This window comes from Rhinolophus hipposideros, assembly GCF_964194185.1.
Source record: "Rhinolophus hipposideros genome assembly, chromosome: 17".
Classification (NCBI taxonomy): domain Eukaryota; kingdom Metazoa; phylum Chordata; class Mammalia; order Chiroptera; family Rhinolophidae; genus Rhinolophus; species Rhinolophus hipposideros.
In genome coordinates, this window is record NC_138063.1 from 509,242 (window position 1) to 536,143 (window position 26,902).

The window sequence follows — 26,902 nt, forward strand, 5'->3', positions numbered from 1 at the left end:
GGTCGGGGCTCAGAAGCGACGCGGGGGGACGGCACGCGGCCCACACGGGGACTCGCCAGCTAGTGGAGGGTGATGCTAAGCAGGCAGGTGCCCGGCGGCGTCCACGCCATGCAACTGAGACCTGTCTGTGTCAGGTGCCCCACTGGTGGCCTCGGCCCCGGGTGTCCTGGTGGGTGTCACAGCACTCTCAAGGACTCACTACCTGTACTCGTGCTCCCACGCTGACAGCCGGGCCTGGCACGCACGCCTCGGTACCGCAGGCGCGTGCAGGGCAGGGACCCGCGTGGATACCGTAGGGGTGGGGGCCCCGCGAGGCCACTGGGGCGGGAGGCGGGGCGCGCCTCCCGCGTGGAGCCGCCAGGGGGCGCCAGGGCCGCGCCGCCCCCACCCCTCCGTTTCACGAGACCTTTCCGCGGAAAGTCGCGGTGTCGCAGACCTGCGTGCCAGGGCTTTGCCCGCGGGGGGTCCGTCCTCCGGCTCTTCCCCCCCCAGGCGCTGCGGGAGGAGGGGGCCGAGTCGTTGCGGGGGCGTGTTAGCGCGGACCGACCCGCGCCCATCCGCCCTCCCGCGCGTTCACAGACGCCGGTGGTCCCGCGGGGACCCACGGAGGCGGGCGCCCTGGACGGACGGGGCGCTGCTGGCCGGCCGCCGCTCCCCCCCCCCGCGGAGAAGCTGCTTCCTGTCCCCTCAATGCCTCCTTATGCGCCGCCGGTGACGGAATCCCCGTCTGTTGCCCTCTGTTTAATGCCGTTGCCGGGACCACGGTGGCCGCGCGCCAGGGCGCAGGGCGCTCCGCGGGCAGAGGCGCAGCGGGCCGGCCGCCGTGTCCTCCTCGGGCGGCGCCGCGCCCCCGTGGGGCCACCGTCCCGGCCGCGGCCGGGCCCCCGCGCGCCCTGCCCGCCCCCAGCCCCGGCTTCCTCTCGTCTCGGCGTGTTTATAGCCGCTACCAGGAGAGACGTTACCCGGACTTTATTTTAAGAATTGGTGATGACTAACGGAGTTAAAAGGAGCTGAGGACAGAAAACAGGACTATTTTTAGATTACTGTTGTTTCCGTGGATTATTGGGGCAAATACACGCAGAAGCTCGCCGTTTTCAGAGCCGCTCGCGGGGCCAGACCGTCCTCCCGGAGCGCGCCCGGGACACGCCGCCCTGCCCACGGTTTTCCAGAGTCGCGGGCAGGCGCGGGGCTGGGCTTTCTGTGTTTCCGCGCCACTGTATGGAGACGCGGTCCTGAGTGCCGTGGGCGGTCGGGCAGGCCCGCGCGGCCCCGAGAGCCCGCCACCCTTCAGCGCCAGGCCCTGTCCGCCCGCGCTCGCAGCCCCGCGGGCCCACGGCGAGGCCCCCGGGCTTCCGCGGCCAGGCCCACCCCCCCGTCCCCCGTTACCTCGGGCGGCACACCCCGGTGCCACTTGCTCAGGACAATCGCCGCAAACGCCTGGGAGACAAACGTCTGTGCTGCTTCCCGTTCTGAGCCGGGCAGTGACCACCCGCGTCTGTCGGCAGGAACGCTTCGCCCACCTCCTCCTCTCAGGCCCGCGTGAGTTCTGCCCGACAGCACCCGTTAACCAGCCTGGAAGAAGCATCCGGCCTGAGTAGAGGTGCTAGGGAGTGTGCTGGGGACCTCGCTTTTAGCCAGAGTGCAGAGATTGGCATTGCGAAATCAGAGTTGTGGAGAGGTTTACTTTGAAGTAACCTGCTGAGACTTTCTAAAAAGCCAGTGCAAGTAAACCTCACAGCTGTGGCTGGAGTTGAGAAAGAAGGGGTCCCCTATGATGACAGTCCTGTGCCAGCACATTCACACTTTCCAAGTTGGCCGTTCTTAGAGATCCATGAATTTGGGGTTCAGAGAGTCTACACTGTGCTTTTACTTGTGAAATATCTCTTTACTGCACCCCCACCCATGCAGAGGCCTTCTTCGTCTGTCTCCTGCCTAACCTCAGGGGACCAGCCATTCCAAACTTCACCAGCAGATCCAAAACCTCAGTCATCAACCGACCAGTCAACGACCCTCCCTGGGCACACGCCCAGGGCATCAGAATGAAGGCCATCCTGCTCGGCATGATGCCCGATGTCCTGCACCCTCCATGCCTGGCGCAGCCACGCAGGGTCCGCCTCACTGGGAAGCCAGTCCCAGCGGCCGCTACCCACCCCCGGAGGCTGGAGTCCTCTCCCCACGCCTCCATTTAGTCAGTCACCAGAGCCTCTTCCAACCCACCCCCTCCTGGGAAGCCTGCCTGCCTAGTCCCCCCTCACTGCCTCCTGGTGTGGTGGCCTCTGTAGCCTAGTGTGGGGCTCTGTGGACAGTGTTCCATGCACTGGGACAGAACGTGCATCCTGCAGGGGACGAGTTTTCTGTGGATAACTGGCAGGTTCAGTGGGTTTAAGGTGTTGTTCAAGCCTTCTGTTTCCTGTCGCTCTTCCATCAGGGTGTTAACGTCCATTATCGAAAGTGGGTATTGAAGTCTCCAGCGACCACTGTAGCTCGATCTATTTCTCCCTTCATTCCATCAGGTTGTGCTTTATACCTTTTAGAGCTCTGTTGTTAGGTGCACATATGTTTATAATTGTTATGTTTTCCTGATGGTTGGCCTTTTTATCATTATGAACTATCCCTCTTTGTCTTTAATAACACTTTTTGTGTTAAAATCCATTTTGTCAGTCATCAGTACAGCCACTTCCGCTTTCCCACAGTTTCTCTGTGCATATCTCTTCTACCCTTTTAGTTTGTACCTTTAAATCTAAAGTGTGTCATTTGTAACTAGCTTAAAGTTGGATTTTTCGGGTCCAATTTTACAATCTCTGCATTTGCTTGGCTTATTATTATTGATAGAGTTGTATATCCGATGTGTAATTTAAAAAAATACAGTAAATGTTGCTGCCGAGTGCCATCCAACAGAAAGGCAGGGATCTTCAATATGGGAAGCGGTACGTCACTTTAGTAACAGTGTGTGACAAGTTTCAACTTGTTTGGTGCATTCAGTGGGGTGTGAGTTAAGGTTGAGAGAAGGTGTGTTTTACAATGTGCCGTAAATCATCCTCCATCATGACAATGCTCCGTGTCACACATCGCTTCTGGTACGGTGATTTCTGTCAAATAAAAACATTATGGTGTGTCCTCATCCACCTTATTCACTGGATCTGGCACCGTGCGACTTCTTGCTCTTCCCCAAAGTCAAAATGATTCAGGACATTGAGGCAGCCGTGACAGTGCAACTAAAGACACTAAAGAGGACTTCCAGAACTGCTTCAGAAAGGGGCAAGAACATGGGATTTGTGTGTTCGAAGCGAGCAGGAGTATTTTGAGGGGGATTAAGGGCAATGTGTCTTTTACTGTCATCGTTTTTAAAATTTAAACATTCACCTTATTTTGTAATCACATCTCATACATCTGCCATTTTACTTTTTTGTCTTCTATTTTTCTCATGTCTTTTGTTTCATTATTCCTACTTTATTGCTTTCTCGTATGTTAAGTGAATATTTTATAAGGTAGCATTTTAATTTCTTAATGATTTTTTACTTTTTAGTTATTTCCTTAGTGGTTGTTCTAGGGTTTACCATGTACATTAACATCACAATCAGCTTCAGATCTGTACTAGCTTAATGCCAGTGATATATATAAATATTAATCCTATATAGGTCTATTCCCTTTCTCCCCTTTTATGTTATTATGTTAGAGATATTACAAACAGGAATCTTACAAACCCAGTAATACATTGTAATAGCGTGTTTCCCTGAAAATAAGACTTAGCCGGACAATCAGCTCTAATGCGCCTTTTGGAGCAAAAATTCATATAAGACCCGGTATTATATTTATATTATATTATATTATATTATATTATATTATATTATATTATATTATATTATATTATATTATTATATTATATTAAAGACCCGGTCTTATTTTACTACCATGTAGTAAAATAAGACCGGGTCTTATAGTAAAATAAGACCGAGTGTTATGTTAATTTTTGCTCCAAAAGACGCATTAGAGCTGATTGTCTGGGTAGGTCTTATTTTGGGGGAAACACAGTAACTATTACTTTGCCATCTGTAGCCATTTCCTTAGTCCAATACAGCTTTGCTCCACCCATTTCTTTTGTGTTATTGGCAAATATGTTACACATCTATTACATTTCTATTAATTTAGTTTTTATATATACAGTATTGAATATAATTGCATTTTTCAATCAGTTATGAGAAGAAAAGAAAAAATATACATTTGTATTGTCTTATAAAATCATATAATTATCTTTACTGGGAACTCTGTTTTCAATTTGTCTGGGGACACTTGCTTTCAGCCCTAAGAACTTCCTTTAGTATTTCTTTCAAGATGGTTCTGCTAGAAACAAATTACCAGTTTTTGTTGATCTGGGAAAGTCTTTATTTCACCCTCATTTTTGAAAGAGCTTTGCTGAGTACAGCACTCTTTGATAACCTACCACGTTTGGGCCTGCATTGTCTCTGCTGGGAAGTCTCTGCTAGTCTTTTGGAGGTTGCCTTGTAAGTGACACGTCATTTCACTCTTGCTGCTTTCAAGCTATCCTCTTTATCTTTGATTTTCAGCATTTTTATTAAGAGGTGTCAGTTGGTGGGTCTCTGCAGTAATGATTCATTGAGCTTCCTACAGGTTATTGGTTTTCAATAAATCTGTAACATTTTCAAACATTGTTTCTTTGAACATTTCTCCTTCCCCTTTCTCTCTCCCATTTCCTTCTAGCAGGCCCATCATGCATTGTGCACTTGACAGTGTCCCATTTCTCCGAAGCCAGCTTCATGTTTCTTCATTCTAGTCTCTACTGTGTTTCCACGATCTTCACCATCTTCAGGCTCACCAGTCTTTCTTTTGCTGGTTCACATCGACTGCCAAGTGCCTCTAGTGAATATTTTACTTCAGTTGTGCCTTCCAACTCTGAATTTCCGTTTGGTTCTTTTTCATAGTTTATATAGCTTTATTGATAGTGCTTATTTGATATGTATACATCCCTTTACTTCTTTAGTCAAGCTTTCCTTTAGTTTTGTGAACACATTTATAGTGGATAGTTTGAAGTACTTTTCCATTAAATCCAACATCTGCTCCCTCTCACAAGCAGTTTCTGTTGCCTGGTCTTTGTTTTTGTTTTTAAGAATGTATGGGTCATGCTTTCCTGCTTTTTTGCATGCATCATAATTTTCTGTTGGAAACTGTACATTTTAGAAAATATACTGTAGCAACTCTGGGTACTGGTACCCCTGTCCGTCTGGGATTTGTTATTGATGTTTGGCACTTGTTCTGACCCAGCCGGGCGCCCCTCTCCATCCTGTACCCCAGCTCTCCCCTGCAGCCCAGGCCCATTGTCACTGGACCCACTTTCTTTCAGCACAACCTCCACTGCTCTTGAGGGCACTTTTAGGCCTGAACTTCTCCACACTCTGCTGCAAACAAAGTCAGATCCTTTGGGAAGAAATGGGGAGCTCTGGACCTGGGAGGGGACAGTAGCAAGCTGCTTTCTCTGGTGACCCCCATTCTCAGAGCTCGTGCTCCGTGGGAGGGGGAGGCACAGGCCGAGTTCCCCCTGCTGGCCTCCTGGCATGAAACCCCGTCCTGAGCCAGGGCAAGGCGCCAGGGTCCCAGTGTTCTCAGGGCATGTGAGTGGGGGCGGGGCGGGAGGTGGCCCTCTTCTCAACCCCCCTCACCTGGGACTCAGCTGGGGGCCGGAGGAGAGACACTGAAACCCCCTCCTGCCGGGAGAGAGCCCCAGCTGGGAGGGAGCTGCAGCCTTTGGAGCGGAGTCTCCTCCCTGAGCTGGGGCTGGGGATGGGGGGGGGGGGTCTTGGTTCAAAGAGTGGACTCTGGCCCTCACGAATTTTCTTAGAGTCTCTTGATGTTGCATTTGCTGCTTGCCCGCAGGACTGTTTCCAGAGGCTCCGAATGGCTGTTTTTGTTTTAAATAATTTTTATGAGTTTCACTATGGCACAGGCCATGGAGTCCATATGCTCTCCCTCCGAATTTGGTCTCTGACAGCCTGACATGAACCCTGCTCCAGTCGTGCACCCACGGGAGCCAGCTGTACTGGTCTTCATGTCTTAGGGTTGCAGGAGGGTTCAATGAGGTGCCACCCCTTGAATGAGTGGCTGCCCCCTACTAATTGCTCAATAAATGTTAATTATTATTTCAGAGCAATACTGTTGTGGGTTGAATCGTGTCCTCCGAAAAGATGTATGGGGGCCCTGACCCCAGTCCCTGTGGCCTCATTTGGAAACGGGATCTTGGCAGATGTGATTAGTTAAGAGGTGGCCATTAGGGTGGGCCCTGAACAATGTCACCGGTGTCCTCATGAGGAGACATAGGAGGTGGCCATGTGGTGACAGGACAGAGGCTGAGTGACTCGCCTGCAGGTCAGGAGCACTGAGCAGCGCCCGCAACCAGCAGCTGCAGAAGCAGGGAGGACCGTGCCTGCTGCTTCCACAGGGAGCACAGCCCTGGTGATGCCTTGATGTTGCCTGGCGCCGGGCACGGTGAGAGTGCATTTCTGTTGGTCCGAGCTCCCCAGTTTGTGTTGATTTGTTCCAGGGGCCCCAGGGAACATACACACATGCCCCGTGCTTCTCTTTCCTCCCAGGATGCTTGGTATCACCGTGCAGTGTCCCTCCCTGGAGTGCTTGTGGCTCAGGAAATGCCCCTCCCAGCTGTCCCTCCCAAGGATGCCCCGTGAGAGCCTGGCTGGCAGCCCCGCGAGGCCCGTCTGCACCCCCGTGGCACTTATGTCCAGGCCAGCCACCATCGTGGGTGTCACACCCAGGTCAATGCTGTCCAACACTGGACTCCCGCTGGCCCAGCCCACACTTCATGTGGTCATGGAGCTGCCCTCACTCCCCTATGGGCGTGAACCCACTGGGGCAGCTGGTGGGGCAGGCCGGTTTCCTGCAGCTACTGGGAAGGGCTGTCTCCTCTTGGGTGGGGGCCAGCCCGCGTGAATGATCGCAAACCCAGAGGCAGGGGCGCAGCTGCGTGGGCACCGGAACCCAGCGGTCTGCAAAGCCTGCCTCTGAGTTTTTCTCCTGGGAGGGGACAACTTCCCTTTTTCATTTGGACTGGTCGGATTTGGGATTCTGTCACCACTACAGGAATCTAGAGCCACAGCTCAGAGACAGAAACAGCACATAGACAGATGTGGCCAAAGGACCCTCCTTTGCTCCCTGAGGATGGGGAGGGACCAGCTTCGGGAGCAGATGACAAATGCCCAATGTGGCAGAGAGGAAGGGGGAGAAGGTGAAAGAGCTGGAGGAATGCCACACTGCAGGCTGGCCCAGTGGGGCCTGGCTTCACCTTTACCTTGATTCTCCAGGGAAACCCAGTAGGCTGAGCCAGTCTGCATGCGGCAGGTGAGGGCTGGCTGGGCAGGCAGTGGCCGTCCTGTGCCCTTTGGGTCATGCAGCCGCCAAGGGCCCGGTCAACCTCGGGCCCTCTGCTGGTTCAATGGAAGGACCTTTGCTCGGCGGGTCTCCGCCATCTCAGTCCCTAGCTCGCAGGTCAAGAGCGGCCTTACCACGTCCAGGGACAAGGTGGACATGGCTCTGAAGTGCTTCCTGGAGCTGTGGCTTCTGCTCCCACACCCTGGTCGGCGGAAACATTGCATCTTTTGTTTCTGGCAAGATTTGGGGTTTGCACCTGTGAAGTCACAATGTTTTCCTTTGTAAAATAGAAATAGTAATAGTAATAGTTTTCTAATGGCAACGTTGTAACTTTTTCTTTAACTGGTTTCACCTAAATGTGTTTCAGCAGCAATCCAAGGTGGGCTGTTTTTACCCCCAGCCTCACACAGGGAAGCTGTGCTTCTCCTTTTCTTTTTTCAACCTGAATGACTTTCATTTTTACCCATGATGCAGTTTTCGGGAGGGGCGGGCCCTAGAGAGGCCCCTCCCCGCAGGACCAGGGGACAGGATGGAAGGACCCCGGCTTGGGTTCCACAGCTTTCCAAACTATTTTCAAAGTGTGTTTAGGTCAATAAAGCTCTAAACAAGTTTGGCCAGGCACTTTTTCCATTAATTTTTAAGCCCAAGTGAATTTCAAGGGAAATTTAATCCATGCGCTTCTGAGTCATTACACTTAAGTCACCAGGAGGTTGTGTCAGAACCGTTTGATGTCCGAGCAGACGGCCGCCTTTTACAAGCCCGCTGAAGCCTTTTTTCTTCTGAGCAACATGCTGGCGGTGGGCTCTGGACCGGCTCCCCTCCACCTGGGCCTCGGCTCCCCGGACAGTGACAGTCCCTTATGGTGCTTTTAGAAATGGAAGTAAAATACACTTCCCAAACATGTACCATCTTAGCAATTTGTAAGTGCCAGCTCAGTGGCCTTAGGCACATTCTCAGTGTGTGCAGCTGTCACCACCACCCACCCACAGAACTTTCTCGTCTCCCCAAACTGAACTCTGTTCCCATTGAACACCCAATGCCCACCCCGCCCCCAGCCCCGGGCACGGCTGTCGACTTCCTGTCTCTATGGATTTGTCTCCAGTCACCTCATGTTGGTGGAGTCACACAGTGTCTGTCCTATTGTGGCCGGCTTATCTCAGCACCATGTCCTCAAGGGCCATCCTGGTGTAGGGGTGGGTGTCAGGGCCCCTCCCTCTGTGGGCTTCGTGCCCACACAAAGGGGTACTTGGCCATCCCCACCCTTGGCTGCTGTGAGTGCTGCTCAGGCCCGTGAGAGGCAGACACCCGCTGAGGACCGGCCGTACTGTTTCCCACGGGGGCTTCGGCTCAGTTTGTCGGGGGCATGGTCACATCTGGCACCGGGCAGGTTCTCAGGAACGTCCCTTTCCAGAGAACGTGGCTCTGGATGAGACCTGAACAGCCGGTCTGATCTGGGGGTGCCGGGACGCCACAGGGAGGGGCGCTGCGGGATGGAGGCTGCACGCCCTGGGGTGGGCAGCTTACAGCCGGTGCTGTCCTGTCAGAGCCATGGTGCCTGTGAGGCACAGGCTGCGAGAATCAAGTCCTGCTGAGGCGTCCAGAGGTCAAGATTACGTCTCTGTGCTGAGGCTCAAAGGCCCGGCTGCTGCTAAGAACCCACTGGTGCCGAGCTGTCCTCTCCGTGAGGCCACGGTGACGGCTCAGTTGTCAGCTCCCCATCACTGCTTAACGGCTAACTGACCCCAACGGGAACCCCAGCTGGCCTCCTGCTGGCTCCCTGGGGCCCCGTCTCCTCAGGGGCCACAGAGAACAGAGTCACGGCCACAAGTCTGAAGCGTGCACAGGACAGGATGAGTCTGAGACCTTGGGCCAGGCACCTGAGAGCCGAGGGTGGATGGCGTCCCCTGCAGTTGTGCCAGGCCTCCGGGCTTGCTCACAGCACGGCAGCCCAGAGCCAACCTTCAAACCGTGACTCCACACACATCGCGGCTCCTGACTCTTCCTGAGGCCTGTCCCTTGGGAGCCGGGCTCCTTGGCACAGGGTGACTGCGAGGACCCTGACCCTGGCACGCAACTACCAGTTGTAAAGTTAAACCATTTTGGTGCTCGGCTGGTAACATGCCTGTACCTTCAGGTAGGGCAGAAACTGAAATACCTGAACTGATATTAAGTAACTTACTTAATAAATACTGGTAGGTATCTGGCAAGCGCCCCCACTGTGCTGGGCTGAATGGTGCCCCCTGGATTCACGTCCACCTGGAACCTTGGGAAGGGGCGGTATTTGGAAGGGGTGTTTGCAGACAGCATTACTTGTCATGAGGCCACCCTGATCCAGCGACGGGTGTCTTCATATCAGCAGGGAAATCTGGACACAGACACAGGGGACGACGGTGCGTGAGGACCAGGCAGAGATCGGAGCCATGTGGTCACGAGCCCAGTGACACTAAGAGCAGCGGAGCCGGGAAGAGGCAGGGAGGGGCCTCTAGGATGCTGGTCGCATGGCCCCACCGGCCTCCCCGGGCCGCAGGGCCTCTCGGCTGCACACCCAGCTCTGGGTGGGGGCTCTGCTTCACCTCCTGACTGTGTGGGACCTGCCGCTGACCACCTGGTCACGGAGCTCAGAACCCCCCTGGGCCCCCGGGACTGTCCCCAGGTGCTCCTGGCAGATGGAAAGAGGGGGATGGGACGGGACCCCACAGAGCAGCTGATCTTTGGGCTTCGGCCCTCCGTTAACCAGAGGGAAGCAAACATTCAAAGCGGCGGGCCTCTGCCGTAGGCGTGGGCACAGCTGTCTCCAGAGTGAGGTCTGAAGGACAAGTGCCACCCACCGAGGGTCTGGACCTAAATCTTCCGCCGGGCGCGGACGGCTGGGTAGAGGCGGTGGTTCTCCGGGCTGGAGTCAGGAGGCCAGGACTTCTAGGCCCTCAGCTTCTAAAGTCACGTGGCAAGGAAATTTGGAAAAGAGCAGAATTAGTAACAAGTGTTTGTAGGACTCAGGAAAATGGATGCGAGACCTTCCTTGTCTCTCCCAGGTTCCAGCGGCTCCCCTCAGCATCCTTTCCAATGGCTCCCAGACGTCTGGGCCCCCCAGCAGATGTCCCCACGGGGCGGGGGCAGGAGGCGGCAGCACCCCTGGGGGGAGTCTCCCCAGAAGGACGAGGCACCTCAGAGGCCCGGTGGGGCCTTGGTCATGGATTGGGATGTGGGTCCCATTCTGGCAGAACAGAAGCCTGCGGGAAGGCGGGACTCCTCAGTGCGGGCGCCGTGGCCCGGGGGTCACGGGTCTGGCCAGGCCGGGGCCACCGGCTCTGAGCAGCACGAAACCGGCCTGGGCCCTGCCGCGGCCTCCGGGCATTTCTTAGCTTCCGGCGCCGCCTGCTGGAACTTTCTGGAATTACACCCAGCACTGCGGCCGCCAGAGCCCGTGAGCAGGGGGCTCGACCCGCCCTCAGAACACACACTGGTGCTGCATGCGGTCACATCCTGGGCCCGTCAGTGTCGTCCTCACACCCGCCGTCTTGGGGCATGAGGGCACAAGGAGACCTGAAGGCCAGGTGCCTGGGGTCCTGGGGCAGAAAAGCCTTCAGGAGCTCGCCTGTCCCCATCCCCCGTCCCCATGTCCCCCCACATCTCCCGTCCCCCAATCCCGGATCTCCCATCTGTCGCATGTCCCCACGTCTTCTTGTCCCAAGTCTCCACGCCGCCCCACATCTCCCCATCCCCATTCGTTTCTTGCCGGCACAGTAGCTGTGGTCCGTGCACCTCAGATTCGGGTGACATTCCGAGAAGGAGCAGAGCCTGGCGACGCTCTGCAGGCTCTGGGGACACTGAACGTCCCTGGGCCAGTTTGTCACCCTCCCTTGCTATCTGAAGTGTTTTCTGAGGTGTCAGGTGATCGGTTGTCCTGGGATGGAACAAGGTCAGCCTGTTTCTGTCCCCAGTCACTCAGCTGCCCGCCGCCCAGCCAGCCGCCCATCCACCTCGTACACTAGTGAACGTCACTGAGGCCAGGCCCTGGGGACACAGTGTAGAGACAGCATACTCTCGGTCCCCCAAGCTCACGCCACTGCCCTGTCGCTCCATCACAATTGCTCCCAAAAGCCCGACTGCTGTGAAGCCCGGTGGTCAGGACCTGCTGGGGAAGCCGCTGGCTGGCCTGTAAGTTCATGATGAAAGCCTCCCGAGCACACCTCTCGGGCCTGCACAGCCCTCTCGAGGGGGCTTGAGTCCTGTCACCCTGCCCCCACAACGCACTTCCCCACAGCCCTCTGCTCATCCCGTCACTTCCAGGCCGCTCAAGTCTGGCATCACACTAACCACCCACCACCGTCTGAACGCGTGCCACACCTTCCCGTGCCCTTGACCTCGCGGTTTGTTCCTCTCGCTGTCACACTTCTCAAGGACTGTCTGCACGCTGTTATGTCACAGGGCACTGGGGCAGCACAGCCCAAGCGCCCTCACCTGCCTGCCCTGGCATTGCTCTGACGGCCCCCACACCCCAAGGCCCCATCTCAGGGCCTGTGCACACGCTGTCCTGGTCCCTCTGGACTCCTCAGCTTCCTTCTCACATGCCCTGACTCCCGTCCAGCACCCCTCCACCTCACGGGGCTCCCTCCCCAGGACAGCGTCGTCGACGCTGACGTTGTTCCCCCCGCCCCCGTTAGCCCTCTAAGCTCGGCGTCTGCACAAGGCACATGTATTGAGTGAAAGGACGGTCCTTTCTCGTGGCGCTTACAGCAGACAGGGAAGGACCCAGTGACGTGAGCAAACCATGGAAACACACTTCCCAGACCCTAAACACGGAGAAACAATCATCAATCCTGTGGGGTTGGCTCTACCCACCCATCGGAGTTTCAGGGGCTGACAAGGCCTGCAAGTGGCCAGGCGCTTCCTGCCCCTGACCTGGCGGCCTGACCCCTGGCAGAGAGCCAGTGCGACGTCCTGTGCCCTGACCGTGGTCAGGGGTCAGTCACAGCCCCTTACCTCCTGCCCAGCCCACATCACCCTCACTGCAGACGAAAACGGCTGAGCCCCACTCATTTGCCCGGAAAACATCCTGATTTCCCCGGACCATGTCGAGCTGTCTGTCGCAGAGGCGGCCAGCTGGGAACTCCACCATGAGGCGCTACCCCAAAGCTTCATCGCTTTGTTTCGGAGGGAACGACAGCTTGTCACCACTGAGTCAGAGCAGCAGACAGGGCCGTTCTTTTAAATTGGCACACAGGCCGCTGGCTGCACACTGTCTGGGACCCTGGTCCCAACGTGCGGCCACCCCCTGCCCGCTGCGCTCAGGCATAGGGGGGGAGTCATGGAGAGGCCCAGGCCAGTGCAGGCCAGGAGGGACCTCGGGACGTTCTCAGTGGCAAAGTGGTGCTAACGGCTCCCGCCCAGCAAGACCCATAGGACAGCACCACCTTCTGCGTGGCCCAGTGAACCTCTAATGTCCCCACTGGACGCCACCCCCAAGGGGCGCCGCAGCAGGACGTCCTGGCCCGGAGCCCTGTGGTGCTTAAGGCAACCACCATGATGGGCAATGGACAGAATCAGGCTGGCTGCCGCCTCTCCGTGACTGGGGGGACAGGGACATTCAGTGGGAAACAGCTGGAGAAGGTGAACTGACCCAAATCAGCTGGTGCCATAGGAAACGAGAAAGAACCCGAGGTCAGGAAGCCTTGCTGGGAAACCCTCCATCAGGCTCGGGGGTCAGTGGACGGGGACCTGTGAGCTTTACAAGAGGGGGACCAACTGCTCACCCATGGAAATGCCCCTCAATAAGAGCAGCTGAGCTGGCTCATGGAAGTGGTGACAGCATGAGACACAGGGCTACCCACCGGGGGCGGGGGGGCTCACTCAGGTGTGTGGGCGCCTCTGCAGCCTGAGCGAGCAAGGAGAGCCCGTGCCAGGGCGCCCGGTCCTCAGGGGCTAAGTGCTCACAGGGCATGGTGTCTGCACTGACCGGGTTTTGCAGTCGCGTGATGTCACAAATACGGAAAGGACGGGGCTTTACAAACAGGTTTTCCCAATAGCACACCTTCAACAAACAGCAGGGACCACGGGACGCAGGTGTATGTCCCTTTACGTCAGAACTGATGCGCCCAGGCGTCCCGCCCAGCAGGTGGCACAGAAACGGGGCCGCAGCAGGTTTGCAGTGCCCAGGTTTATTCTAGTTAAGCAGGGGTGGCTGTCTATATTGTGACATTAAAGGAAGCACGTGAATGTTAGCAAAGTGCAGAACATTAAATAGGCTTTCACGTCAATTCTCAGAAACCAGACTGAGATGAACGCTTTACAGTAAGAGTGAGATAATTAGGGCTCATTTTCAATAGAAACTGAAGCTGGTTTGATAAGAAAATTAAATTCTGAAAAACAATAAAAAGGAAAGAAGGGGTGCACCCTGCACGATGGGGCGCTGCAGTGCCGCCAGGGGACGCTCGGGGCTCCAGTCCTCTCCCGTCCTTCCCAGCAGCCACAGCCCGGCTGCACCCACCAGGACCCCGCGGAGCTGGAGGGCTGGCGCCTAGGAGGTCAGCTTGGAGTAGCTGGGCGGGGACAGCTTGCGCTTCAAGTACTTGAGGACGTAGAGTGGCAGGCAGCTGACCACGGTGATGGCTGACACCTTCCACAGGAAGGTCACGGTTGTGATGAAGGCGACATCTGTCAGAGAGAAGGGGGCAAATGTAAGAGGCGGCAGGGAGGCCACCCGGCGCCTCCCGTCACCTCCAGACCTACAGAAGCGGGCCCACCGGAATCTCAGGTTTCTTTACTGAATCGCTGTTTTACTGTGTGCCACGTAAAAAGATTCTCGAAGTAACAGAGCCAAAGTCCCGTGTGACTAACAAGGCCAAGCGTTGCTCGGGCGGCAGAGCTCACGCACCGCTGGTCAGGCCGGAACTCTTGGCAGCGGAGATCTGTGATGTGTTCAGGCCACCAGGCCTGTCCGTCCCTCGTCCCCTCAGGTACTGGGGGGGGCGGGGGAGAGGCAACAGCAGGCCACTGGTGGTGCTCTCACTGCACACCTGTCCTTTCTGTCCCTCAAAACCAGAGAAGCCCTCCCCAGCACCCTTTATCGCCGCGTAACAGAGCTGCAGCCAGAGGCTTGCGCTGTTGAATTTCTTGCGGGAAGAGGCACAGGAGAAACCTGTGTCCGATTGTCCAAGTGGCAGCAATCCCTTTGGACTGCTGTCCGAGGTGGAATAAATCGACGTCCCAAGAGGAGGCAGGGGCTCAGACGCACACAGGGCATGGGGAGAACACTGGTCGGTGAGCGGGCTGTGGCAGCCCACAGACCCCACTCACAGTCTGTATTTAACCACAGTTTGCAAACCCCGAAAGTGTCTTCCAGGGGCTCAATCACTAAATGTTGCCGGGATGGATGAGCTGTCCCCTCACGGACCTGGATGTCCTGTGCGGACTTAGCATGTGGCCCCCCCACCCAGGGGCACAGAACCTGAACAAAACCTTGTTCCCACTGGGAACAGCTGCAGCAAAGGCTTATGCGGTGCCACAAAAGGTTGGCCAGAAACCGAGTGCCAGGGAGATTTCTGACCAGTTGAGTATTTGACCAACACTGCTTGCTCAATTCCCATACTCTTGGAAGACATGACAGCTTCACCTACCTAAGAATGCCCCAAAAGACACTCTGCCTATGCCCGCTCGGACACAAAACAGGAGTGGAGACGAGACCAGGCAGACCACGGGCAGTGTGGGGAGACTTCCAGCTAGCCCACGGAGACAGAACTACACAGGCAGCAGGGACAGTGACAGTGGGAGGTGCTCTTGTAACTGTCATGTGCGTCACGACACACTTGGTCATGCAACGTGAATTCACATCCATACAGGGGAATACGCCATGTTTTTTCTTGATCAGGACAGAAAGCACAGCTGGAAAGAGCCATTTCATAGGTGTCCTGGCTACTTTTTTGGTGAATGTTTCTTTTAATACAGAAACATTAACTTTTATATTTTTTCCTATCGACGTGGCCACCACTGAGGAAAGACTTGAGTGTGAGCTCACGCACCATGTACTTTTATAGTGGAATTCCTTGTCCTTCTCTGCCATTTGTAATACTCATATGGTAAAGTCATGAGAAGGGAACAAATCTCACACATCCCCACTGTTCAAACTCGCCGAAAGAGAACGCATTTTGTAACTCGTGCTCCGGGGAAAAGGCTGGAGACGTTTTCCTGTGAAGCTGCGCGTCAGTTTTCACCAACAACTCACGGTTCACGGCTTGCTGTGAGGCTGTCATCTTTGTCCCCGAGGAGGTCAACTGAGGGCTGTGGCGCATGGGCGGGGCTGGCTGATCACAAACGGCCAGACTGTCACTTGACTCAAGGGGCAGCGCTCGTGGCTTTTGAGTTTCATGACTGTGCTAAGCGGTTTCGTGAGTGCTCGCTGAACAAGTCACCTGTTGCTCTGTGAGGCAGCCGTCCATGGGTGTCAGTGTCACCCACATGGCTCCTTCTCTCTGAGAGTCCGAGCGGCTGCCCATCCCACCCTAGCCGTGCAGGGGCCCTACCGTGGGGTCCGGCATCTGCTCAGGCAGGGTGTCCCTGAGGAGACAGGGCTGACACTTCAGGCTATGTCACAAACCCGTCTTTGTCACAACTGGGTGAGGCTGCTTGTCATCACAACTCCCTGCAGAAGCATGGGCACGCCGCCTGCTCGGTGTGCAGACCCCGGTGGTCCCCGGAGCAGACGTCATGCCAGAGCTTAAATGACGCAGCTACCCCGGGAAGTGCCCCACAGCCGGTCCCCAAGACGTCCGTCTGCTTTCTCCTGCAAAATGCTGCCAGGCCTCAGAAAGGGGCTCCAGGAACCAAGCAGTTGGGAGATGGGCACAGGGCAGTGCAGGACGTGGGCCAGACAGAAGCTGCTCCCTCTGACAATGCTGCCAACGGCCGTCGCCAACTTGTGTCTGCCCTGCCCCCGCGCTGCCTGCTGGAGCTGTGATGTCATCTGCTCTGGTCTGGTGGCCTCCTGAAGCCAGTCACCCCAACCCAGGGCGCACAAGACGGGATTTGCCTATCTGGGGAGCATTCAGGGTTTTCTTTTTATCCCGAGGGCACCCAGAAATTTCCAGAAGGCTGAGTTTTGGCGTGAGTCCTTTCTCTTTGCCTGGGCTGCTGCAGACCACGGCCGTCTGGGCCTTTCCTGCGTGATTTCCCAGGCAGCCCTCCGCTCTGTGCTCTCCCTGGAGCCTCTGAGGTGGGGGGCCAGTCGCCCTGGCTGAGCCTGGGACACTCCCTTTCAGTCCACTTCCCCTCTCTCTGACTCGTGTTCACCTGCTGGCTGGGAGGTGTCTTGGCTTTATTTCCCGGTCCTTTTACTTGTCCTTTGTCCCCATGACTCCAGTCTCCAAGAACTCTCTCGTTTTGACCATTCCTTTTCACAGTGCCCCTTCTTGGGGAATGGATACAGCTCTTCCCTCTTATTTTTCTGGAGTTCTGTGTCTGTCTGTTGTTAGTGTTTCCTCAGCTGTCTGGTGACCCTGGCAGCCCAACATGTTCAATAGACACGAGTCAGCCAACTGGAACCGCTGCGTTACCAAGGGGGCCTGTCACCTGGGCCCCGTTCAGTGACCTGGCACAGGCCTGGTTCTCATTCGGGACATCAGAACAACGGGCCCGTCTGGGAGTCCTGTTCTCAGAGCAGATCTCGCCTGGAATGGGCAGAGGCCACAGCACAACGCCAGACAGTTGGCTCGCTCATGCCCTCGGTGAGCTCTGGGAGGGTGTGTGTGCCGACGGCAGTCTGCCCCGGCGCCCGATGAGGCAGATGGCAGGCGCACGTCATGCCTGGTAGTGGGTGTCAGTTCTGGGAAGTCACAGTTCCACACGGGAGTCACTGGCCCCTCCCGGCGGCAGAGGTCACTACTGTCAGGGTTGCTGACATTCCATCAGGGACAGAAGGTCCTCTCTTTTCTGAAAACCTTCTGGAAAATTCCATCTCGGACCAGGAGCAGCACTGCACTGTGTTCCACATGTGGTGGGGATGCATTCCCACCTGTCAGGAGCCTGAGGACAAACAGCACCTTCCCTCCCACTGACTGTTTCCGTTCCTTCTCTCTGTCTGATTTAAACACCTGCAAGGCAACCCCATGCAGCCCTATGAGCCCCGTCCATCAGCTACGGGACACAGTTCTGGGCATTACCAAACCCTGGCGGGGAAGGCCTGAGACCTGGGGAAGGAGAGCGGTAAGTGGGGTTTGCTCAAGTGGCTCAGGGTGCAGCCCCATGCAGCCGGGAAGCAGGTGGCCTGGGAGAGAACGAGGACGTCACGTGCCCACCAGCACAGGCTTCCCTCCCACAGTCACTTCCTGTCAAGGCGTGTGGCTTCACGGAAGTTACTCCTGAGGAAGAAGCATCAGCAGGCCACCCCCAGTGGCGGTTCTGACGGCTCTCGTCAGTCTGGACCAGAGGAGCGTGGGGACAGGCACTGCTACTGTTAGCTCTTGTCCAGCATCACACTCCGTCACCTGGCTGGTGGTGGCAGGCGTGGAGGACGGCATGGCTCAGGAACATGGTGCTGGTGACACAACGCCACAGTGCCGGACAGCTGGGCTGCTCACGGAGCTGAGGCCATCAGCATAGTGCCTGGTGGCCTCTGCATGATAGGGGCACAGGCAGGGGAGCGCTGCCCTGTGGGCCCCTGGGCCCCGTCTTGGGACACGCTGCTGCAACTGTGGAGAAGGACCAACGTCACAGCCTGCGCGAAGGGGTCCCCACTTAACAGTGTCTTTTTAAAAGCCAACATGGTGAAAATCTTAACTGCTACAAATTGTTGCGAGTTTAACCTTTCTCCCCGAAACAAGCTTCTGTGTTGTGAAGCTTTCTGACGTGGGTTTACTGTGATCTGCAATTTAAGGCAATGGTATGAAGAATAGTAAAAAATGTTTAAAAATCAGTAATAGACAATTATCCGAAAAAGGATTCCAAGGCAACTTACCAAAATATTCATTGAGAAAAGCAAGCGAGGCCACGTAGCAGCCCAGGCTGAGGAACTCGGCCACGACCATCAGCCAGTGCCACGTCCTGACAGTCAGCGCCACCATCAGCAGCTCCGTGAGGACGAGGGCGGTGAACGAGATGGCTACCACGTGCACAAACTCAGACTCGAAAAGCACCAGGGCCCCGTACATGAGAATGCCTCCTGGAAAATAGGCAGGGTGACCAGTGTGGCTTTTTACGTGACTTTTTCTGATTGGGCTAGAAATTCTCTTCCTGTGCAAGCCAGCTGGGAAAAAAGGATCCTGGGGAGAGCTAACTGATCTTTGTAACATGCAGAGACGTGGGTCAGGTACATACCCACGCTTGGGACTGAGAACTTAAACTCTGGATTGCGAAGAATGTACCATGCGGTACTAGCTAGACCGTCAGAAACCCAAGCAGAGGCTTAAAAACGCTGTACTATCTGGAGAAGCCAGGCCGCCACGTCAGTGAGTGCAAGTGATTAGCACGTAAGTAATGGGCCTGGTGTCTGTTAATTACACTGGCAACAAGCTCTCCTTTGTCCGGACACTAAACCAAGGCTACCTGACCACTTCTGATGACATAATTCAGGTTCTCGGTCTTGCCATGGGCTCGTGAAAGAGAACCACTGTGTGGGGTCTATGTATGACATGGTAAGTGCTGGTTAAAATTTTTCTGCATTAACATTTAATTAAAACCAGGTCTGTTTTTAGGTGACATTCACCAGTTACAAATGCCAACCCATGATGCATTGTGAAGAGGTCTGGAATAGCGATCGACAAGATAAACAGGAAGCAACATCTAACTGTTGGTGAAATTAGAAACTTTTGGAACGTAACCAATCCTGCTACCAGGGGACAGGGCTGTCTTACCTTGGTAAACGCTGATTAAAACCCAGACGAGGAAGGTCTTGAAGGATAAGGACCTGCCCTGCGGGAACAGTGGGAGAGGCTGGTCAGCAGCCTGTGCTTCCCCGAAGACCCCAGGTCCCCAGCCCAACCCAACACCAACCCCGCCACCTGTCCCGCCGGTGTGTCGGATCATCCACTCTGCACACTCGTGGCTTGACCTTTGCTGACCTTTACGCTACAGCTACGTGCCCTTGGCTCCCTAGTGACCAGTCCAAGTGCCCAAACACACACTGAAATGCACTAGGGAATAAAGACTCTTTGTGGTGAAAATAACTTCCCTTTAGTTCTCTATTTCTTGGGAACACATATATCAGACTGAGGTTGGAAATATTATTCCTCAGATCCTTTCTGGAAGACGCCACATAAGTAAGTCCAACACAGACAAACAGAATGGCTTCCTGTGTAGTAATCCTCACTTTTTAAACTTCGCCCAGGCTATCAGGGACGGGTCCGATATAGAATACTGGCGTGGTCTCGTCTAACCACACCCTTGAAGATACTTACATCCAAGAATGGACACCAGGTCCTCAGCGGCCACACTGGCCACTGGTGGTGAGGGGCAGTGAGGGCGACGCGTGTTAGAAGAGGCTGTGCCAACACAGGGAGAGACCTGCAGAGCGTCTCGTCACATAGACCATCACATGTACCCCACTCTGCATGTGTTCCTTACACAGTGTAGTGTGGCTTCTGTCCACTTACAGAAGAAACCTAAGAAGTCTGGTGATTTCCTCAAGGTCATCAGCAGGTTAGTGCTACCAAACCGTGTCACTGATCAGAGTCCAAAGCTCTGCTTGCAACTGGGTCCCCCCATGGGGCCAGTCACAGCAAATGAGGACAGGGAGACCTTAGAGTTGATGCCCTGGGGAAAACAGACAGAGGGATGTGTCACATGGCGACACCCTGGGGAGAGTGTGGGTCCCAGGAGCTGCATGCCCAGGACAAGCACGGCCACCCCAGTGCATCCCCCGGTTCCAGGGCCAGTCTGTGAAAATACTGGCCGAGCCGGAGTCCTCATTACTGTATGTGAAAGTAAGACTCACACACGTTGTGACTTGTTAAAAGGGCACACTGAGTTTTAAAGGCAGAGGTTTTGAAATGTAAACATTTATATTTCAAATAGGTCATTTCAGTACATTTTTCCCAAGTGTGTGTCTCTGACTGGATACTAGTGGGGGTTCGGTCTTTGCTCATAAAACTATGTATTTAAGTATGTGGTTAATTTTATTTCAGTATTTTAACAGAAAGTTAAACTTTAATTTTTGACATAAAAGGAGATTTACTTGGTCGTCAGGTTTGCTGACACCTACTTGCCCCCAGGTCTGTGCCCTAAGTACCAGTGGGCATACTGAAGACAAGCTGCGCGCACTGGGGCCACGGCCTGCGTGAGGAGCGGCAGACGTCCCCGGCAGTGTCTGCTGACAGCACATCACACGTGTCAGGCCCTGGGCACAAACCATCCGTACAGCCATCGCTGGAGAAATCATCTGGAAAGCGTTCCTGAGCCTCTCGCTCCTGGACGAGACGTGTATGCAAGGCTCTAGACTTTAGCTCTGGGACACAAAGAAAGATCGTGTAGTTAGCGGTGCAGACGTCCTCTGAACGGTCCAGGCTGCACGTCCAGCGCCGTCCTGGGCCCATGCACCATCCACATGACTTAGGAGCAGGAACACAGCTGTCACCACCCATGGGTGGTCCTTCCCTCCCCCATGCACACGCCGATATCCGTGCAGCAGGAACTGTGACCAGGAACAGAACGGCTGCCGCTGCGGCCACACACCGCTGGGCTCGGAGTCCCACCAGGGCCATACCTTCCGAGCTCTGTTGCGACTTGAACAGAAGGGGCGAGTGCCTTGGTTTCCTCCATTGTGCGCAGAAGTGATGAGCACAGTCCCCAGGTGGATAAGACAAATAACACGATGTTGGGAAGCTAGTGAGTGAGCATCCAATAAATGCCTGCTGAGCCGACGTCCCCAGGACAGACTTCAGAAGCTCTGTTCCGCTTACTCACCAACCACGGCTCCACCGCAGGCCCCAGGAGACCTCTGGGAGGCTGACGCACTGGAGGTCCTCGCACTAGTTGTTCATGTGACTGACAGGCCAAGGGCTCCACTGCATGCCACGTGCAGGCCGACCAGGGGCACGTGTTACATGGATGTGACCACACACCGCAGAGGGGAGCGCAAAGGCCACAGATGGCGACGTCCAACAGCTCAGAAGCGCGAAGACTCCTGCCTGCGTTGTAACCCTTCTCACTGTAACTCATTCTCCCAGCCTCCTCCTCAACCTACTGTCGCTGGTTCCACCAGAACAAAGGAAAATGGCTGTTTTCCTCATATTCCCATCATGACAACTTCAGAGGAGGCTGGGAGTGAAGCTTACACAGGTGACTAAAGATGGGGAAAAACGCAGGGGACACTGACCCGGAACCATCTTCTGAGGAGCGGAGTTGGTGTGGGTATGGCAGGGGTGACCTCGGGATGACAGTCCCCTGACTCAGCCGGCCCGGACACTGGGAAGAAGTGAGGGCTTCTCCAGCAGGAAACGTGCACCCCTGGGTATGAGGGCAGGGGGCCAGAAGACTCACTCCCTGGGGGTCACCCCACTGTTGCTCATTTCTTGTATCAATGGTTTATTTCTTCAAGTTCTCACCCTGCGTTCCTAAGGGGTGAATCGGCCTCCATCCAATGAAACACGCCGCTCAGAACATGACAAGTGTGGACCGCCACGGCCCAGAATACTTCTGAACAGATTCTAAAAGAACTGCCCCGTGCAATGTCACCTGACAGGTGACCTCACTGCTTCAGGCCAGGGTCAACAGACATGTTTATGACGACAGTTCTGCACATCGACCTCGGGAGAATGAGGTCTTGGCTTTGCTGACTCATTTCACCCATCTGGTGTCGAGGGCACTTGCGGTGCAGACACAGAGGCAGGAGCCGCGGAGCCCCCTCAACCCTCTCCAGCGCCCCTCAGCTGGCGCCTCACACAGACCCGGGACAACCGCCAGCACCGAGGTGTGTGGACCAGCTGCTCCGTGTGTCCTCCGCCACAGCCAGATCCCCAGCGGCCTCTGTCATCACTGCTCTGTCGGCTCATGTGACCTGAGCCGGCTCCCCACTCCTGCCCTGTGTGGTGACCAGGACGCTTTCTTCACCACTGCCGATTGGTGGCTGTACAGCACCCAGGGCTGGGTTTGCCTGGTGTCTCCTAGTGGTTAGGCCGCTGGGAGGGGCACGATGGGGGCGGTGTATCCCCCCAGTGTGCCATGGTAGGAGGACGTGACTGTGTCCGCAGGGATGGCACTTGCAGACCACACAGGGACGGCTGCTCAGGGTCTGGAGCCACCCGGGTCCCTGGTCCATCAGACTCAACACCAGGCTTCTTCAGGGAGGGGCTTCTCTCCAGTGTGGACAGGGCGCTCAGCTCAATCCTGGGTTACCATCTGGTGTGACTGCTGTTCACTTTATCTCAGTTTGGTTTGTGGGGCGCTTTCATCCGGACATGCGGCCACTGTCAGAGCCCACTGGTCTGAGCACGTCCCCACTTTCTGCCACACAGGTGCTCTCCCTCCACAAGGCGCCGGTCCCCCCAGCACCTCTTTCCCGCTCCCTGACACACCTGGGAAGTGTGTACACATCTGTTTCCTCGGTCTCTGCCCCCACAGGCACAGGTGCCCTAGCTGTCCCCTCCTCCAGCTCTGAGCTCCACCTCCCACAGGGAGGTACTAGGCTCTCGTAGCCACCATGTGTCTTCTGTGTGCTCAGAGCTCATCTACGACCGAGCATTTTTCCTGAGAGCACGTTTACAGCTGCAGCCCTGGGCTGCTGCGGGTTTTTGTCTTCGGCCTTCCCAGACGACGCTTTTCCCCAGTCACTCGGGCAGCTCCTGTCCTCCCCGCCCGGCGTGGCTGTGACTCAGCTCTCTGTGGTTAGGTTCATTTGTCACAGTCTGCATTCTACCCACTCTGCTGAGCACTTCTGACAAACGCAGACACGTATCCACCAGGGCGCCAGACCCAACGGTTCCCTCACCCCAAAACTGCTCCTGCAGTCATCCCTTGCACCCCCAGACCTTGAGCAACCTGCTCTGTTCTCCGTCCAGAGGGTCAGATGAGTGGCCGCACAAACATGCGAGTGTGGCTTCTTCTGCGCACAAAGTGCATTTCAGGTTCTTCGTGCCGTGGATCTGACGTCTCTCTGGCACCCACGGTGTGGCTGCACCAGCCACCAGATGAAGGACACCTGGCAGGGCCCAGGTGTTGGCAGATCCGACCACGGGGCCATAAATGGCCGTGTACAGATGTGTGTGAACAGGCTTTGTCTCGGGGAAACCCCACAGCACCGAGGGCTCCGGCGGCAGAGTCCCGCTTTGCATTCTACACATTGCAGGAGAATCGTGCTTTGATTGACAGTCCCTAAGGAAAACGGCGCTGGGCACACCCTCATGTGCTTGTGCTGTGTGAACGCGACCAGCTCAGCACGCCGTCAGTCAGGCCTCTGTCCATTTTGATAACTGGGTGCTTGTGTTGAGTTTTTAGGGTGCTTCACATATTCTGGACACAAGTCCTTTGTCAGAAGTGTGATTTGCAAATGTTTTCCACCAGCCTGTGGTCTCTTTTCGCTTCCTTAACAGGGTCCTTCACAGAGGTTTTTAATCACAATAAAGTCCAATTTGTCAATTATTTCCTGTATGAATCATGCTTCTGACCCCGTATCTACAACTCTGCCTGTCCCAAGGTGATGCACGTTTTCTTCTGGAAGGTTTAGTTTTCCATTTCACGTTCAGGTCATGACCTACCTTGAGGGAATTTTGGTAGAAGTGTGAGGTGGGGGAGGGTCCATGTTTGCTGGGGGTGGCCAGCGGTGGGAACAGAATTTGTGGACAAATCGGTCCTTCCCCCACTGAATGTCCTGTTGCTTCTGTCACAGGCGGGCTCAGGCACTGGCTTTGTTTCTGGGCCTTGGATTTCCAGTCCCTGGTCCGTGTGTCTGTCCTTTGCCAACCAACACTGCCTTGATTCCTGTTTTAAAGGAAGTCTTCCAGCTTCATTCTTTATCAAAATTGTTTTGGTAACTCCATTCCCTCGACTTTCCATGTAAATTTTACATCGGCTGGTCATGGGGCATCAACATGGACTCTTGCAATCCATGGACATTCATTTCCACCTTCTTAAAATTTCTCTATCAGTGTTTCAGTTTCAGCATAAATATCCTACCACATACTTTGCTATACCAAAGCGTTTCCCTTTTTTATAAAATAAAAAAGGGCGCCAGACCTTTTTTAGGCCTCAGTTGTTCACTGCGTGCATAGGTTTAGAAGTGATTCAAGATACTTTCCCTTATACCCAGCACCCTTACTAGACTTGCTAGTCCAGCTTTTCTGGGGGGGTCTGGGATTTTCTAAAGTTATTAAAATCTAAAGATTTTCTAAAGTTTTCTAAAGTCAACTACGGCACCAGCACAGGTATTTTTATTTCTTCTTTTCTCATCTGTTTTTGAACTTCCTTTTCTTGCCTTATCACTATTAGATAAGGACACAGATATACATTTCAAAAGCTAAAACTGTGTGGAGAATATTCAACAGGAAAAAACTGCAAAGTGAAGCAGCCCTCCCAGTTCAATGCCGAGAGGTTTCCGGGGCTTTGTGAAGGTCGGCACGTCACCTGCCTGATACTTTCACCATAAGCACAACTACAGCCCATGTGTTTCTGTAGTCAGGTAGCAGTTTACCTTCTCACAAGTAGGAACTATGAATTAGTAACTGGATTCACACCTACAAGCTGATACCACGTGGGCTCAGCCCACCGACTCGGCCGAGCCAGCCACACGCTGCTCAGTGGCCTCACACATCCCGAGCCCTGGTCTCAGGCTCAGGTGCTTTTCACAAGGGCGCACAGGTCATTCAGGACAGAGCCATGTGCAGGATAGGAGGGGGATGAGGACATACGTTTCCTGCCTGACTGGCAGCACCCAGAAAACAAGTGACAGCACTCGGTATAAGTAAAGCCGAATAATTCAAAACAGAATCTGACTTCCTGAAGAGGAACACCAGAACCTCACTGTTACAAACACACCATGTTCTGCAAGGCCTGAAGACTACATGGTTTTAGAAGAGGCAGCAGATGCCGCTTCTCGTCTCACAGATGCACCCAGTCTGCAAACACCCACGGGGCAGATCCTGGGTCCACGCGGCGGCCCCGAGGGAGAGTGAGTGGTGAGTATTCTGGCCAGATCCGGCCGCTGCTGACACCGGAGGGCACCGGGGATGCCCAGACTGCCGCGCGCACTCACAATTACGTGTAAAAGCAGGTGTCAGACCTCACAGCACAGCACCTGGGTTTTGCCAGGGCCATGCGCTCTGCCCACCTGACGACCTCGGAATCTGTGGCCCTAGATTTGCTCGGAACTCACAACTAGATAAGTCACTGGTCAGCTGCTTCCGTTCCAGTCTGCCTACTCTACGCTGCTGCCCTGTCTACTGTTTAACCATCATTTAATTCACCCAAATGTGTTTCCTCTTCCTGACTAAATGCAGGACCCCCGTCTTCCGTGGCTTCACAAGCCCCCAGCACAGCACCCCCACCAGGCTGCCCATGCTGAGGGTTCAGACCATGTTGCTGCCCAGTGCCTGGAGGGTGACACCAAGTGCTGTGTTCAGACCAGCTCGGCCAAATGGTCAGAACAATATAAGCTTCCAAATAGCTCTCTAGCACCAAGAAGACAAAGTAACTCAATCTTTATCAAGTTAAGCGATTGAGTACTTTGGTGCCATTTTGTTTTTAAAGGATTTGAAGAGTTTTTGATTTTTAAAGAAATACATACTATAAAGACAAAAAGTATAGATTTTCAATCTGAAAGGAGACTAGAGAAAATACGTGACTAAACTCTTCTCAAAAAAATTTAGTGTCCTGACTTTAGGGTATTGAATTATTCTAATTTAGTGTCCTGACTTTAGCATATTAAAGTACTCTAAATCGTTGGCCGCCGTAACAGGAATGAAAAGCTGGTACGTTAACGAGAACCAGCTTCATCTGAGTTGAACGTGGTTTCCTTACCTCCCCTCATGTTTAAATGTATCAGCTAATGGCAGGGAATTGACGGTTAGACATGAGTCAGCTTGGAGGCTTGTGACCTGCAAATATTCTTGTCACTTGAGTGACTGATATCCATAAGGAGAGAGGCTGCTGGGCCCAGGGAGCATGCGTTCTGCTGCCTCACCTCCAGGAACGGCCGGCGATTCCCTCCCTGCCCGCCTGACCCAGGGGACCTTGACTCAGCTCAGACGTGGGTGCCTCCGTGAATCGGGGTGGCTCATCTAGTTTTATATTCTTAAAGGAAACCTCGTGTACCCCCTCAGATCTGTGAGGCAGCATTTGCATACGCACTCTGGAGGCTTGCAATGAAGGAAACATAATCTACTAAAACTGTAATTATTTGCAACAGCTCCCTGTAGATTTTGGATCTTTGACCCTATTTTGCTTTGTTGAACAATAATGATTTCACCACTGTAGTACAGTCAACCAAAGTTTTTCTTCTACTCGTAATATGTACAATGATGTTATCGTCATGACCATAACAGTGCTTGCTATTCTGTCTTATTTATTCTACATTGGTGGACAAGGTTTA

The 26,902-nt window shown here is 54.5% G+C and overlaps 1 protein-coding gene across 4 annotated transcripts in view; it reads right to left on the reverse strand.

Annotated features, from left to right (window-relative positions):
* Positions 1 to 13,512: 13,512 nt before the first annotated feature.
* ATP9B (ATPase phospholipid transporting 9B (putative)) overlaps positions 13,513 to 26,902 on the reverse strand; it is a 171,886-nt gene continuing 158,496 nt past the window's right edge. For all 4 annotated transcript variants that reach the window (XM_081078540.1, XM_081078539.1, XM_081078541.1 and 1 more), the window contains 3 exons: positions 19,239 to 19,296; positions 18,344 to 18,547; positions 13,513 to 14,049 (listed from right to left, as the gene is read on the reverse strand). In XM_081078540.1, the coding sequence (XP_080934666.1) occupies positions 13,913 to 14,049; positions 18,344 to 18,547; positions 19,239 to 19,296 (399 nt within the window). In that variant the 3' untranslated portion in view covers positions 13,513 to 13,912. The remainder of the gene's footprint in view (positions 14,050 to 18,343; positions 18,548 to 19,238; positions 19,297 to 26,902) is intronic.